Source organism: Eschrichtius robustus, chromosome 1 (assembly GCF_028021215.1).
Source record: "Eschrichtius robustus isolate mEscRob2 chromosome 1, mEscRob2.pri, whole genome shotgun sequence".
Classification (NCBI taxonomy): Eukaryota; Metazoa; Chordata; class Mammalia; order Artiodactyla; family Eschrichtiidae; genus Eschrichtius; species Eschrichtius robustus.
The window spans coordinates 88,238,608-88,255,599 of record NC_090824.1 but is presented as its reverse complement, the minus strand read 5'-3'; the positions used below and the strand labels follow the sequence as shown (position 1 = coordinate 88,255,599).

At 44.4% G+C, this 16,992-nt stretch overlaps 1 protein-coding gene across 1 annotated transcript in view; it reads left to right on the top strand.

Annotated features, from left to right (window-relative positions):
* The window catches only part of RMDN3 (regulator of microtubule dynamics 3), a 29,791-nt gene that overhangs the window by 456 nt on the left and 12,343 nt on the right, over positions 1-16,992 (top strand). Inside the window, exons 2-5 of the mRNA XM_068549420.1 lie at positions 10,837-10,935; positions 11,321-11,508; positions 13,319-13,511; positions 13,926-14,069. Coding sequence (XP_068405521.1) covers positions 11,328-11,508; positions 13,319-13,511; positions 13,926-14,069 — 518 coding nt within the window. The 5' untranslated portion in view covers positions 10,837-10,935; positions 11,321-11,327. The remainder of the gene's footprint in view (positions 1-10,836; positions 10,936-11,320; positions 11,509-13,318; positions 13,512-13,925; positions 14,070-16,992) is intronic.

The following is a 16,992-nucleotide window of genomic DNA, read 5'->3' as shown; positions in this document are numbered from 1 at the left end:
CCCTGGGACCCTTGGTGCCCGCCGCTGCTTCCGCGGGTCGTCCCGCGGCGAGGTGGGATCTGTGTTGGGCGCGGGGTGGGAGGGGGGGCGAGGTGTCGCTCCCCCAGCTCCGGACCGGAGACCCGGGTGGCCCGCCGGGCTCTGCAGGCTGCGGTGGGCCGTGGCGCCCTGCGCGCGTGTTGACTTTGCGCCCTGTTACTGCAACACCTTCAATAACAGGTTACAAAGTCCTCCTGGTCCCCGCCCCCTCCCCTGTGAAGCAGAGCAGGGTGCAGACGGCTACCCCACTGAGGCCTCCCAAGCTCCTGCCCACCGCACCCGGGGACGCCTCTAAAATGTTTAGCGGATCCCCACTTCCCGGCCCCAAGACACTTTCTCCAGAGATTCCTTCAGCGCGCGGGAGACAGGCAGGAGACCCCTCGGGTGCACCGCGCTTTCCCGCCTTCCCGACTGCAATTCCTAGTACAGCGGCGGAACCGTGCATTTCTGTGGCCTTGTAGGTAAATCTGTAAAGGAACTGAGCGCTTGGCTGAGTGCCAGGCCTGGAGAGACTTAAACTAATGGAATCTGGCTGTTGGTTCAGAGAGCTTCCGGCGAAGCTGGAGAGACTCAGCGCACGTGTAAGAGCTCACAAGGCAACACCTGGGGGCAAAAGAAACTTGCCCTCACCAGCCACCAAAGAGAGTGCAGCAAGTTCACCTCCACGCGTCCACGCTCTCATCTGAATGTATCAAAATCTGACAACTCAACATTCTTTTTCTGCCTTGTTGTGATTGGTTCTTTAAAAAGAAAGCAAGACAGTGGGATGAATTGGGAGACTGGGATTGACATACATACATTAATATGTATAAAATAGATAACTAACAAGAACCTGCTGTATAGCACAGGGAACTCCACTTCAATGTACAGTAGAAACTAACACAACATTGTAAAACAGCTATACCCCAATAAAAAAATAAAAAAATAAAATACTTGGAGCAAAAAAAAAAAAAAAAAGAAAAAGAAAGCAAAACAAAGCCAGCTTGTAACCTTCCCTCCCAGGCTCTTGAAAAATCTTCACTTCACTGAAGGGCACGTTCTGTGCCTCCAGCACTTTGACCCATGTGGAGAAAGGTATAAGGGAAATAGGAAGTTGTAATCCTAAAGGATCCTTACTGTTCTAATTTATTTTTCTGTACTCTCTATCCCTATCCTCAACCTCCAGGACTAACAGTTTAGCTAGAGAGATAAGACATGTTCAAGATTAACAAAGGATTTGTTAAACTGACAAATGATTAATGCCCAGGACATACAAAGAACTCTTACAAATTAGGGAGAAAAAGATAAATCAATAGAAGAAACACGGGCAAATGACTCAAATAGGCACTTTTCAAAAGAGAGAGTGGAAATGGCCAATAAACTTATAACATGATGTTCAATATCATTAGAAATCCCAGAAATGCATATTAAACCAGTGAGATACTGCTTTACAGATTTGCAAAAAATAAAAATGTGTAAGCATCATGTATTGGTGAAGATGTCTAACAATTGAAACATTACTGTTGGGACTGCAAATTGTTATGACTGATACAATCCACTTGGAAAACAATTCGGCATCATCTAGTAAAGCTTAAGACATGCATCACTGTGACCCACCAAACCTCTCCTAGATAAACCTAGGAGAACTCACCGACTGCATCAGGATACACATACAAGAATATTAAAAAAAAAAAAAAAAGAATATTCATAATAGCACTGTTTGCAACTAGCAAAAAACTGGAAACAGTCTTTATGGCCATCAAAAGTGGAGTTTTTGGTTGATTCATACAATGGAAACTATAGCAATGAAAATGCTGAATGAAAAAGCAAATCTTGGAAAAATACAGAATAATTCTATTGACCTAAAGCACACAAATATGCAAGATTAAACAATATATGGTTCGGAGATAAAGACATGCGTGGGCAGATTAAAAAGAAAAGGAAATGATAAATGTAATATTAAGGGTAGTGGTTACCTCTGAGAAAGGGGAAAGGGATGGAGTGGAGACAGACATGCAGGGTTTTGTGGTTTTTTTTGATTGGAGTATAATTGCTTTACAATGTTGTGTTAGTTTCTGCTGCACAGTGAAGTGAATCAGCCATATGCATATACACATCCCCTCCCTCTTGGACCTCCCTCCCCCCCATCCCACCCAACTAGGCCATCACAGAGCACCGAGCTGAGCTGCCTGTGCTATACAGCAGGTTCCCACTAGCTAGCTATTTTACACATGGTAGTGTATTTATGTCAAACCTAATCTTCCAATTCATCCCACCCTCCCCTTCCCCACCTCCCGTGTCCACACGTCCGTTCTCTACGTCTGCCTTTCTATTCCTGCTCTATAAATAGGTTCATCTGTACCATTTTTCTAGATTCCACATATATGCGTTAATATGTGATATTTGTTTTTCTCTTTCTGACTTACTTCACTCTGTATGACAGACTCTAGGTCCATCCACATCTCTACAAATGACTCAATTTCATTTCTTTCTATGGCTGAGTAACATTCCGTTATATATATGTACCACATCTTCTTTATCCATTCATCTGTCGATGGACACTTACGTTGCTTCCATGTCCTGGCTATTGTAAATAGAGCTCCAATGAACATTGGGGTGCATGTGTCTTTTTGAATTATGGTTTTCTCAGGGTATATGCCCAGTAGTGGGATTGCTGGGTCATATGGTAGTTCTATTTTTAGTTTTTTAAGGAACCTCCATACTGTTCTCCACAGTGGCTGTAACAACTTACATTCCTACCAACAGTGTAAGAGGGTTCCCTTTTCTCCACACCTCTCCAGCATTTATTGTTTGTAGGTTTCTTTTTTTCATAAATGAGTGTTTTTATTCAAACAATATGATTGCTCATACAGAAAACTCAAGATAAACTCAATGTACAAGAATACAGGTACAAAAATTACAGAATTATTTATAATAGCAAAAAGAAATTTAGAAACAACTTATAGAATACTCAAAAGGTATTTGCTAACTACAATCATAATAAACTCACTCATTAGACAACTATACATTACTGAAAATTAAATATGGATGCTTTTCCTAATCTTGAGCAAAAAATAAATAAGTTGCTGAAGGATCCAGATAGTGTGCTCCCATGTATATAAAATGGAAAAATATGAAAATTGACATTTTTTGTTGATATGTACATGTGTAATAAACTTACGAAGTCATGAATGGGGACATAAAAAACTAAATTCAGAGCAGTGGTTACATCTAGGAGGGGGTATAGAGAGTAAGGATGGTGAGATCATGGAAGGTTACCCAGGGACCTTAAATAGTACTGGTACTGTTTTATTTCATAATCTGGGTAGTGGGTACACAGGTTTTTATCATATTTTTATGGACACCATTTTATGTTTGAAATAGTTCATAAGAGAACCTTCCCTACAGTTCCGGCCTTTTTGGTGAGATTTACAAGGGCTGCAAATATTCTCACGTTCTGGGTGTCTTCTGAGTTGATCTTACCCACATCTCTTCCCCAAATCTCTTTGGCAAGTGTCCTCAAATCTTGTTCATCTCAAGTCTCTGATCATTTGAGCAGAAGAGACATTAGGTACGGTCTGTGATTTGGTGTCAATTAATACAATGGACCATGCCTCCTTCCTTTCTCACGCCACCCCGTCATTCCAGGACCCTTGTATTCTGGTAAGGGAGAAACAAAATATAAATTTGTTTTGGATTCAGAGCTTAAACATTATTCTGTAGGACAGCACTCCAAACTCTAAAAGTCATTTCCCTGCTGTTTCCTAAATTGGGTCTTCAATTGTCCAGTTTATCATTCATTTTATAAGAGCAGCTGCTTCTGTGTTATAGGCCAGTGAATTCCATAGGCAACAGTCCGTGTTTCACTTTTTTAGGAAGAGATTTAGCCATTGTTTTGGAGTGCATCTTTTTTTTTAAAATAAATTTATTTATTTATGGCTGTGTTGGGTCTTCGTTTCTGTGCGAGGGCTTTCTCCAGTTGCGGCGAGCGGGGGCCACTCTTCATCGCAGTGCGCGGGCCTCTCACTATCGCGGCCTCTCTTGTTGCGGAGCACAAGCTCCAGACGCGCAGGCTCAGTAGTTGTGGCTCACGGGTCCAGTTGCTCCGCGGCATGTGGGGTCTTCCCAGACCAGGGCTCGAACCCATGTCCCCTGCATTGGCAGGCAGATTCTCAACCACTGCACCACCAGGGAAGCCCTGGAGTGCATCATTGGGCATTAAAGTAATTTGTAAATTTGCAGACAGGCAGGGCTATCATATGCAAATTCAGAATAAAGTTCATGCCTGTGTAGGTATCGCAGCCTCACAATGATGGAAGGAAGCCACAAATAGTCATCTTTCTCCACATAGCTGGCTGGTTTGCAGTACCAGGGAAGATACACAGTATTGGGCTCTGCTGTTGGCAGTTTGGGCCCTCAGGAGTTGTATTAACCAGATCATGTTGGTTGGGGGAAGTCCATGTGATTCAGCCCATGAATGACCTTCGTCTTAGACATTAGATTCTCTTTGTTCATGAACCCATTGCACAAGCAGCAGATGGTTAGGGATGTTCTCAACATCTGTAGAATGGGCCATTCTGTCCATTTGATTATTGAGATTCCTCTGCTCTGAATAACCTTTGGTGAGACTTTGCATGGGATAGATTTCATCTTCCACCCCTGTGCCCATTCTGAGAGGTCTATTTGCATAGCTCTTCTGCAGAAATCCTTGTCATCAATCATCTAATCTTATTCTTTTGAAATTCCTGAGCATCAAGCAATGCTCATGAATCTTGTTTGTAGACTTTTTGATGATGGCCATTCGGACTGGTGTGAGGTGATACCTCACTGTAGTTTTGATTTGTCTTTCTCTAATAATTAGTGTTGTTGAGCATCTTTTCATGTGCCTCTCGGCCATCTGTATATCTTCTTTGCTGAACTGTCTATTGAGGTCTTCTGCCCATTTTTTGATTGGGTTGTTCGTTTTTTTGATATTAAGCTGCATGAGCTGTTTATATATTTTGGAGATTAATCCTTTCTCTTGCTTCATTTGCAAATATTTTCTCCCGTTCTGTGGGTTGTCTTTTTGTCTTGTTTATGCTTTCCTTTGCTGTGCAAAAGCCTTTAAGTTTCATTAGGTCCCATTTGTTTATTTTTGTTTTTATTTTCATTACTCTAGGAGGTGGGTCATAAAAGATTTTGCTGTGATTTACGTCAAAGAGTGTTTTTCCTGTGTTTTCCTCTAAGAGTTTTATGGTGTCTGGTCTTACATTTGGTCTTTTTAAAAATTTTATTTATTTATTTATTTTTGGCTGCGTTGGATCTTTGTTGCTGCATGCGGGCTTTCTCTAGTTGCAGCGAGTAGGGGCTACTCTTTGTTGCGGCGCACGGGCTTCTCACTGCAGTGGCTTCTCTTGCTGCGGAGCACGGGCTCTAGGCGCGTGGGCTTCAGTAGTTGTGGCTCGGCAGCTCCAGAGTGCAGGCTCAGCGGTTGTGGTGCATGGGCCCAGTTGCTCTGCAACATGTGGGATCTTCCTGGACCAGGGATTGAACCTGTGTCCCCTGCATTGGCAGGCGGATTCTCAACCACTGCACCACCAGGGAAGTCCCTACATTTACGTCTTTAATCCATTTTGAGTTTATTTTTGTGTATGGTGTTAGGTAGTGTCCTAATTTCATTATTTTACATGTAGTTGCCCAGTTTTCCCAGCACCATTTATTGAAGAGACTGTCTTGTCTCCATTGTATATTCTTGCCTCCTTTGTCATAGATTAGGTGACCATAGGTACGTGGGTTTATCTCTGGGCTTTCTATCCTGTACCATTGATTTATATTTCTGTTTTTGTGCCAGTATCATATTGTCTTGATTACTGTAGCTTTGTAGTATAGTCTGAAGTCAGGGAGCCTGATTCCTCCAGCTCCGTTTTTCTTTCTCAAGATTGCTTTGGCTATTCAGGGTCTTTTGTGTTTCCATACAAATTGTATAATTTTTTGTTCTAATTCTGTGAAAAATGCCATTGGTAATTTGATAGGGATTGCATTGAACTTGTAGATTGCTTTGGGTAGTATAGTCATTTCACAATATTGGTTCTTCCAATCCAGGAGCATGGTATCTCTCCATCTGTTTGTGTCATCTTTGATTTCTTTCATCAGTGTTTTATAGTTTCCTGAGTACAGGTCTTTTGCCTCCTTAGGTAGGTTTATTCCTAGGTATTTCATTCTTTTTGTTGTGATGGTAAATGGGATTGTTTCCTTAATTTCTCTTTCTGATCTTTGGTTGTTAATGTATAGGAATGCAAGAGATTTCTGTGCATTAATTTTGTATCCTGCAACCTTACCCAATTCATTGATTAGTCCTAGTAGTTTTCTGGTGGCATCTTTAGGATTTTCTATGTATGGTATCATGTCATCTGCAAACAGTGAGTTTTACATTTTCTATCCCAATATGTATTCCTTTTATTTCTTTTTCTTCTCTGATTGCCATGGCTAGGACTTCCAATACTATGTTGAATAATAGTGGCGAGAGTGGACATTCTTGTCTCGTTCCTGATCTTAGAGGAAATGCTTTCAGTTTTTCACCATTGAGAATGATGTTTGCTGTGGGTTTGTTGTATGTGGCCTTTACTATGTTGAGGTAGGTTCCCTCTATGCCCACTTTCTGGAGAGTTTTTATTATAAATTGGTGTTGAATTTTGTCAAAAGCTTTTTCTGCATCTATTGAGATGATCATATGGTTTTTATTCTTTTTAAAATTATTTATTTATTTATTTTTGGCTGCATTGAGTTATTGTTGCTGCACGTGGGCTTTCTCTAGTTGTGGCGAGCAGGGGCTCCTCTTCATTGTGGTGCGTGGGCTTCTCTCACTGAGGTGGTTTCTCTTGTTGTGGAGCACGGGCTCTAGGCGTGTGGGCCTCAGTAGTTGTGGTGCGCGGTCTCAGAAGTTGCAACTCGCGGGCTCCAGAGCATAGGCTCAGTAGTTGTAGCGCACGGGCTTAGTTGCTCCGCAGCAACTAATGTGGGATCTTCCCAGACCAGGGCTTGAACCCGTGTCCCCTGCATTGGCAGGCGGACTCCAAACCACTGCGCCACCAGGGAAGCCCCTGGTTTTTATTCTTTAATTTGTGAATATGGTAAACAGACCAATCACAGGTAATGAAATTGAAACTGTAACTAAAAATCTTCCAACAAACAAAAGTCCAGGACCAGATGGCTTCACAGGCAAATTCTATCGAAATTTAGAGAAGAGTTAACAGCTATCCTTCTCAAACTCTTCCAAAAAATTGCAGAGGGAGGAACACTCCCAAACTCGTTCTGCAAGGCCACCATCACCCTGATACCAAAACCAGACAAAGCTATCACAAAAAAAGAAAATTACAGACCAATATCACTGATGAACATAGTCACAAAAATCCTCAACAAAATACTAGCAAACAGAATCCAACAACACATTAAAAAGAGGCCATGATCAAGTGGGATTTATCCCAGGGATGCAAGGATTCTTCAGTATACGCAAAACAACGAACGCAGGGTTCTTAAAAGACAAAAATGATGTTCTCTTTCTTACGCTAGGACGTGGGTACAAAGGGTTATAAATGTACTCAATTTTTATACATGTATTATAAGTATTATTTTGTAGCCATTAAATATTTTATAAGAACAATTTTTTTTTAAGTGTCAAGCGTATTAGAGGTTAGACACAAGAGGTAAGGCCACCATCCCAAGGCATATGTCGCCTCTCTTGAAAGAACTAGGTACATAAGGCTCTCGTATTCTGGGCAGAGAGCAGGACAGGGGTTTGGGGTCTGCTCTACTCTCTTCTCTCAGGCTGGGCGGTTGAGGGGTGGGGAGGAGACAGGAGGGCAGTGCCTATCTCAGACTGCCAGGGATTTATTACATTTGCAAAAGTGGTCTGCAGATGCAGCATAAGATAGAGCACTCCATCCAGAATCACCCAGCCCACGGCTGATTCCCCTGGCAGACACATGCACACCAGATAACATCTCTAATATCCAGGAGGAAATGAATTCCCCTACTTGGTTTTCCCATCTGGCCTCACCCCTTGCCACAATCAGTTTATCTGGCAGATCTCCCTTCCCTGTAGAAAGAGGAGAAATTGTTCTTCTACAACTCAGCTTTCATTATGAAAATGAAACTGTGCCCACAGTGTTAACAGAGGTTTGTGACTAGCAGAAATTCTTCAGCCTGTTTTACAGAACAACAGGTAAGGAACAGCTTGTTAAAAACCCCTCTGCTTGTAAACTACCTTCACTGATTAAGCTAGCTTTAATTTGTTTTTTTCCTCTCTTTAATTTCATACCCTCCAGGCATCGCATAGCCTGGGTAATATATCACAAGACTCCTTAACCACCCCTACAGATAACACTTCTGAAGTATGGGTCGCTATAGTAACAGGGGCTTAAGTTGTTTTTTCAGAACCTTGAATCAGCTCTTGTTCAGTTCAAGCTGGCTAAGACTGGTTGGGACCACTGACCCTAAAGCTGGGCCCTCACCGGTGTCCAAAGAACAACCTTTTGACATAAGAGGGCCAAAAGTCCACTCTCAGATCACACTAAGCCCCTCCATTTTTGAACATGCATCCCATGAAGAAGCATATAATCCAGATACGCCTGTGCAAAACACTATTTACCTCACCTTTCCCTACCTCTAATCACCTTTTCCCATGCCTAAGTCTACACTACTTCTTTATCCCATAAATAGCTCAAGCCTTCAGAGAGGCGGATCTGAGATTTGTTCTCCCATCTCCTGGCTTGGCTGCCTTGTGAATAAATTATTTTTCTGCCGCAAACCTCTGTGTCTCAGCATTTGGCTTGCCACACATTGCGCAAACAAACCTGGTTTGGTAACAAAAGCATTGTCAGTGTGGCAGGGGCTGGATATTGGTCATTCCTTATTTTCTTCTTTTCTCCATTCAACTTTTATGGATGGCTTTTGCATTAGAGCTCTGCTAGGCATAGGGGATGAATCAGGCATGAACTCTATCCTGGAAGAGTGAGCAGCCCAGTGGGGTAGACAGACTAGAAAGCAAATAATCATGGAACCAAGTGTAATAGAGGTAAACAAGCCTCAAGAGCAAAGAAAGATAAAAAGATTAATTCCACTAAGATGGTGGTCTGGGAAAGTTTCCCAGAGGAAACGGGTTTTTATTCCCTCTAAAGTAAAGTTAATATTTTTTCTTATTAGAAAAGAAATATATGGTTATTTCAGAAACATGAGGAAAAATATGGAAAAGATATTAAAAACATTCCTTTCTCACCACCAGGACAACATAGTTAATCTCTTAGTGTATCACAAGAGGTACTAATCAAACCGAGTCCTTAAAAATGAGTAGGAAATTAAAAAAAAAAAAAAATGAGTAGGAGGTATTGGTGAAGTTCTGTTCCTTAGGCAGTGGGATGGGTACCTCATTGCTTTTCACTGATTCATTGCAATGTACCTATACATCAAATGTACTTTTTTATTATTAATTAATTAATTAAATTTTGGCCGTGTTGGGTCTTCATTGCTCCGTGTGAGCTTTCTCTAGTTGCGGCGAGTGGGGGCTACTCTTCGTTGCAGTGCGCGGGCTTCTCATTGCGGTGGCTTCTCTTGTTGTAGAGCAGGGGCTCTAGGCACGTGGGCTTCAGTAGTTGTGGCACACGGGCTTAGTTGCTCTGTGGCATGTGGGATCTTAGTTCTCTGACCAGGGCTTGAACCCATGTCCCCTGCATTGGTGGGCGGATTCTTAGCCATTGCGCCACCAGGGAAGTCCTCAAATGTCTCTTAAATGTGTAAAATATCTCACAATTAAAAAGTGAATAAATAATATCTAGTCAAGGATTTGGGAAGGACTGGTCTAGACACTTCAGCTCCCACTAAACTAAAATTTAACTTTTAAGGAATGCTGATGATAAACTTGGAACCATAGTGCACAAAATCATGTCTTTTTAGTTTCTAAAATTACAGTTGCATAAAATCACAGGAGTAAAATAGAATTATAGAAGGAACTATGGGCCACAGGTAGGTAGAAAAAAATGATTAACACAGATTAAAAACAAAAAACAAACAAAAAAACCCGAAATGATATCTGAACCAATTTAAGCAATCAGAGATAAACCCAAGTTTCAGCCTCAGCCAAATGTTAAAAAATGTTATCATTAGAGGAATGAATTTCATTTACATGCTGGAAATTAAAAAAGTTTTTATAACCCTGTCCTTGATTAATGTTATAACGACAATGTAAGGTTTAAGTTTTTTTTTTAATGATGGGGTGTGCATCTACAATACAAGTTTTTAGGTGTCAACTGGCAGAAGCTGGCCCTGGGGACTCAGGGACCTCTTGTGGATAACCAACAATTTATCTGTTCTAATCTGAAATGCCAGTCACTATTGTCTAGTGCTTAGTAAATGGTTTGAGTAAAAATGCATAAACAAATTAAGCTGAAATCAAACAAAGTCTGAGTTATGACCGAGTGTCAAGGAAAGGTGGGAGGGGGGTCGCGTTTTCCAGGTAGAGAAAGGGTCATTCTAGGCAGAAAGCAGCAGTCGAAAAGGTAGAAAGGGTGACTACACGGAGCATATTCCGGGAACACTAAGTAATCTGGTGTGAATGGAGGGAAATGGAACCTCAGCTGGCCAGACCGTGGGGGTTACTGCTCTAGCATCCGGCCCAAGGGGTCTCCCAGCTTTCCCCCTCTTCCCGGCTTCTAACCCATTCTAGGTTCCCCTTTCCTACTCTCTGCTGGCTGCTCCCCTCTGGTAGAGCCCGTGGCCCCGCCCCCTGAAAAAACCCTGCACCGGAGGCGGAGCCTCGATGATCTTCTCACCCCCGCGTTCCTATAGGCGCGCGGGGCTGATGGTCGGCACCGTTTGATGACGTCACGGTCATTGACAGCGCGAAGCGGCGGCCGCTGCCACAGTAGTGAGCAGCCGGGTTGGAGTGTGAGTTGAGCTCCTGACAGGCCAGGGGGCCTTCAAATGGCGCGGCGGGGAGGCCAGGGGTTTGCAGCCAGGGCGGCGGGTTTGTGGTCTGCAGTGTCGTGAGGCTGGGGGAGGAGTTTGGAGGCCCAGCAACCTGACTCCGGAATCAGGGTTAGGGGGCGTGTTGGAGGGGACGCTGCGTCCGGGCCGGCTGAGCCGCGCGGTAGCCAGGTCCGGGGCTAGCAGAAACCTTAGGGTCGGGACTAGGGTGAGGGTGGTGGGTGCCCAGGGTCTGGGCAAGGAGATTATCTCCAGGGGTTCGACCTTGGAGATGGGTGGACCACGCTCACGAATCTCTCTCCTCCTCCCTCGCCCGCTTGCTCTCGGTGGCTCACGCGGGCTGCAGGTGCAGCATGTCTAGTCTGGGGGCCTTGGGTGGCACCCGCGCCGGGCTAGGACTGTTGCTGGGCACCGCCGCGGGCCTTGGATTCCTATGTGCCCTTTACAGCCAGCGGTGGAAACGGGCCCAGAGCCAGAGCCAGAGCCAACCCAGCTCCCTGGACTACATGCAGACTTCAGAGCCGGGACGCCAGGGTAGGAGACGGTCCCTTGAGGCCTCAGTGACTGCTGAGGGGTGGGCCTGGGGTCGGGGCTGCCTTTAGCAGAACCTGTGGGACAGGACAACGGAGGAAGGAATAGGAGGGTGGGTGCGAGGTCCGAGAGTTTCACGTTTGGGGAAAGTTTATTGAAAAGGAAAAGCAGTCTTCCTCTTCTGTCGTCTTTCTCCTGTAGTTGCAGGAAAGTATATTGCGAAAAGGCTTAGCTTTCACATTTAGTTCTGGCCACAGGAGTGCTATATATATATTAAAGGCACTTGCTTAGTGTGGGTGAGCTGTTTAATAAGTAGAGGAAAAGTCCAAAAGAAGGCAAAAGGAAAAACTAGTCTTGTAGGAATTAAAATTTTTTGAGGCTTATGTATTAAATTAGGTGTTAAGTTTTGAAGGCACCTTGGAGACTATCTAGTCCAAGTTTTTAAAATCCTTCTTATAAGTCGATATTGAAAAAGATTGTGTAACTTTCCCGAGGCTGTCACAGAGCAAGTAAGTGGTAGCTGCACTGCTTGCTCTCCTGAGTGGCCTGGTCACCTGGTCCTGTGGACTTTCCACAGCATGGGGCTGGGAGTGCACTTACTGCAATTGAAGCTGAATATGGCTGGGAGCCAGCCACGGCTGAAATGGGTAGTGCTTTCAGTTTTGCAAAACTTTCATGTTAACTCATTGGAGCAAAGCATCTAGGGCTGGTTCAAACCACTCCCAGGTGTGTGTGATAGAGGAGCATTCAAATCATCTCACCTTGTGTTAATTGGGAACAAGTGTTTCCTCTGATTACCAAATGCCAGATGGTTTGGAAAAGTTAGTTTTTGAAGTCTTCAAAGAGTTGTCACCTTAGATTGCAATCATTTGTTAGCGTTTTATAGCACTAGGTAGTAACCTAGTGTTGCAAGTGTGCTTGTCCTTCCTTTCTTTTCCTTGTATTTTGTTTGTTTGTAATTTCTTAGCTCTAGTGTTTCTTCTGCTGAGGTTGGGAGAAAGTGGCCACATTCCCAGGGATCTTTCTTGCTTTACGTACTGGAACACTGTTGGATGTGTATTGTAATCTGGCCTAGATTGTTACTAGATTTCCTTTAACAGCTTTATACTTGCTTGGACTGTGGGTCCTGCCTTACTGGTTTCTTCTCTGTTTTTACATTTTCCAGTCCACTTGCCTTAGGTAGCTGTCAGTTTTCTAGCATTTACTGTTAGCATTTACCTAGAGCTCAATTCAGGGCTCGGCAATGGTGTTTTTCCAGTGGGGTTTGGGTGAGCTTTTCCCAGTGTACCTTTTCTCTCAGTAACTGCCCCTTTTCTCCTTGCCCCTCTCTGATGATACTAAATGAAGCTCTTGAGAGGAGCTCAGAGTTTTCTTTGCCATTCTTTGTAAAGTGAAAGATCAGAATTTGAGTGAGCTCAATTTTAATTTTGCTGTGTGGTTAGTATTGACTGCCTGGGATTTGGGCACGAAATATAGTCAGATAAAGGGTTTTCTTTTACTCTAGCAGGACAGCTGTCCTTCCTTCTGGATACCACACTCTTGCGAGCATTTTACATGATCTGCCATGGTATGCAGTACTGCTGAAGGGCCCTGGTGGGGAAGATTTTTGGAACAGAGGGCTCTTGTTTGGAGGTTGGGACCTTGATTTTTTTCTGGATCATTACCTGGGACTTGTGAACATATGCTCTCTGAGCCTCAAAGATCTTTGTAAATTGAACTCCAGTGAGAAACAAGTGTTCCTGAATTCTGGGTGCGAGATCTTTTCCTCACTCTCTCCCATGGGCATCAGTGTCTCCTGTCCTCCTTCCTGCAGTGAGGCCGTTGCGGGCAGCTCCAGGTGAGGCTGGTGATGCTGCGGTGCTGCTGAGCCTTCCACGAGAAGGGCAGGAGGAGGTGCTGGGCCGTCTGGAGTTCGTGCTGACCAGCCTGCTGGCGCTGCGCGGGGAGGTGGAGGAGCTGAGGCGCAGCCTGCAGGGGCTTGCTGGGCAGATTGTGGGCGAGGTCCGGTGAGTAATGCAGCCTCCTTTTCTGCCTTGTCCCCCGCTCCCCAACTTTTCCCTGTCCCTACAGCTTTTCAGCCTTTGCTGTCCGTCTCTAAGGATGAAGCCAGTTTTATAGCTTCTCCCCTAATTGGCAGGGAAGCCGTGTGCTTGATTCCTTGCCTTGCACAAGTTCTTGCTGCTTTTGGGCCCTCATGGTCTGTTGTAGCAGCTGAAATGCTTTGTTCTGACTAACCTGGTCTGCATGCAGGCTGGGTCCAGCGAGCTGCCCTGCTTGCTCTCCTGAGGGTAGAGACCCAGGATTTTCTCTGCTTTTAGCTCTTCAATGAGCAGCAGTAGTAAGAGGCTCCCTCATGGTGAGGGGAAAGGCAGGCTGGATGGGGCCCAATGGCACCTTCTAGAAATGAGCCTGCTTTTCAGATCCCACCTGGAAGAGAACCAGAAAGTGGCCCGGCGGCGAAGGTTCCCATTTGCCCGGGAGAGGAGTGACTCCACCGGCTCCAGCTCTGTCTACTTCACGGCCACCTCGGGAACCACGTTCACAGATGCTGAGAGCGAAGGCGGGTGAGTCTTCTCTCCTGGAGACAGTTGTGGCTTCAGCCAGGTTATGTTTTGTAAAAGTAATGTTTATAATGGAAAATTCACACCAAACTGCTGTAAATAATTTTTGGAACAAGGTAAGGGTATAAATAAATGAAATACAGAGCAGTTGAAATAAGTAAAGCCATCCACCAAAAACAAAAACACCACTTCTTACCTAAAAAAGAAAAAAGAAAAACCATCCACGTTATGTCATCCAGACAAATTGAAATGTTAACAGTGGTTAGTGCTTGCATCTGTTATTTTCCTCCAAGTAGGTTTGTTTTTTATGTAGTTATTATACCTTTTATTTTTGTTTTCCTGTAACATTGGTTGGGCGTTTTCCTGTGTTATCACAAGGACTTTGTAAGCTTTGTTTTATGACTATTTCCTTCACTGAGTGGCTGGGCCAGGTCTACAGAGCTCTCTAAGCACTAAGCATTCTCCCTCCCTCGGGAAGTTCTCTTCCCACGGGAGAGGGCTGCTTATGCGTCTTTGCCATCTTCACAGGTGGGCGGTGACTCACCTGAGTAATTGGTGGCCCAGCAGGTCTGACCATAGGCCTGTGAGACAGGGCCGCCGGCAGGAGTCTGGTGGACAACCCCCAAACTTGGGCAGGCAAAGGGCTTTTTTTTTTTTTTTAAGGCATGTTTTTCTTTCTTTTTTTTTTTTTTTTTAATTTTTATTTATTTATGGCTGTGTTGGGTCTTCGTTTCTGTGCGAGGGCTTTCTCCAGTTGCGGCAAGCGGGGGCCACTCTTCATCGCGGTGTGCGGGCCTCTCACTATCGTGGCCCCTCCTGTTGCGGGGCACAGGCTCCAGACGCGCAGGCTCAGTAATCGTGGCTCACGGGCCCAGTTGCTCCGCGGCATGTGGGATCTTCCCAGACCAGGGCTCGAACCCGTGTCCCCTGCATTGGCAGGCAGATTCTCAACCACTGCGCCACCAGGGAAGCCCCTATTTTTAGTTTTTATTTATTTATTTATTTACTTACTTACTTACTTATTTATTTATTTATTTATTTATGGCTGTGTTGGGTCTTCGTTTCTGTGCAAGGGCTTTCTCTAGTTGCGGCAAGTGGGGGCCACTCTTCATCGCGGTGCGCGGACCTCTCATTATCGCGGCCTCTCTTGTTGTGGAGCACAGGCTCCAGACGCGCAGGCTCAGTAATTGTGGCTCACGGGCTTAGTTGCTCCGCGGCATGTGGGATCTTCCCAGACCAGGGCTCGAACCCGTGTCCCCTGCATTGGCAGGCAGATTCTCAACCACTGCGCCACCAGGGAAGCCCTATTTTTAGTTTTTTAAGGAACCTCCATACTGTTCTCCATAGTGGCTGTATCAATTTACATTCCCACCAACAGTGCAAGAGTGTTCCCTTTTCTCCACACCCTCTCCAGCATTTATTGTTTCTAGATTTTTTGATGATGGCCATTCTGACCGGTGTGAGATGATACCTCATTGTAGTTTTGATTTGCATTTCTCTAATGATTACTGATGTTGAGCATTCTTTCATGTGTCTGTTGGCCATCTGTATATCTTCTTTGGAGAAATGTCTATTTAGGTCTTCTGCCCATTTTTGGATTGGGTTGTTTGTTTTTTTGTTATTGAGCTGCATGAGCTGCTTGTAAATTTTGGAGATTAATCCTTTGTCAGTTGCTTCATTTGCAAATATTTTCTCCCATTCTGAGGATTGTCTTTTGGTCTTGTTTATGGTTTCCTTTGCTGGGCAAAAGCTTTTAAGTTTCATTAGGTTCCATTTGTTTATTTTTGTTTTTATTTCCATTTCTCTAGGAGCTGGGTCAAAAAGGATCTTGCTGTGATTTATGTCATAGAGTGTTCTGCTTGTGTTTTCCTCTAAGAGTTTGATAGTGTCTGGCCTTACATTTAGGTCTTTAATCCATTTTGAGTTTATTTTTGTGTATGGTGTTAGGGAGTGTTCTAATTTCATACTTTTACATGTACCTGTCCAGTTTTCCCAGCACCACTTATTGAAGAGGCTGTCTGCTTTATAGTATTAACTTCCATTTATTCTTCCTCTGTGACAGAGACTGTGCAGTGCACTTCAGAGGTATTTCCTCATTTAATCCTCACAAGGTTCCTATGAAGTAGGTGATGTTCTTTGCCCTGTTTCTCAGACAGAGACTTGAGGCTTAGCGAGGTTTGATGCATGCTTTCCCAGGGTTATACAGCTCCTAAGCACAGGCTCAGCCAGGTTCATCTGCCTTCTGAGGCATGGCTTGGTCATCAGGGCACAGAAGGGCCTTCACAGGAAGACATGTTGCCTGCAGCCCCGGGCAGTTCTTCCCATTGATTAAGAGCTGCCTCGGGGGCTTCCCTGGTGGCGCAGTGGTTAAGAATCCGCCTGCCAATGCAGGGGACACAGGTTCGATGCCTGGTCCGGGAAGATCCCACATGCCACGGAGCAACTAAGCCCGTGCGCCACAACTACTGAGCCTGTGCTCTAGAGCCTGTGAGCCATAACTACTGAAGCCCGCGCGCCTAGAGCCCATGCTCCACAACGAGAGAAGCCACCGCAATGAGAAGCCTGCGCACCGCAACAAAGAGTAGCCCCCGCTCGCCGCAACTAGAGAAAGCCTGTGTGCAGAAGCGAAGATCCAACAGCCAAAAATAAATAAATTAAATAAATAAATTTATTTAAAAAAAAAAAAAGAGAGAGAGAGCTGCCACAGCTCACTGCCCAGGGAAGACCTGTCCAGAGCAGTACGGTCTGTTCAGTACATCTTCTTCAGAAGTTTCAGCCTTGTTTTCTTGTTTGATCCATTATATTCTCCTGCCTCTCCTCATCTGGTTTTCTAAGAAAATTAAGAGTAGTATTTCTCTCTTTTTCCATGTCACTGCCATTGGGCATCTGTGCTGAATTTAACTAGTGCTCAGGTGCCTCTTGAAAT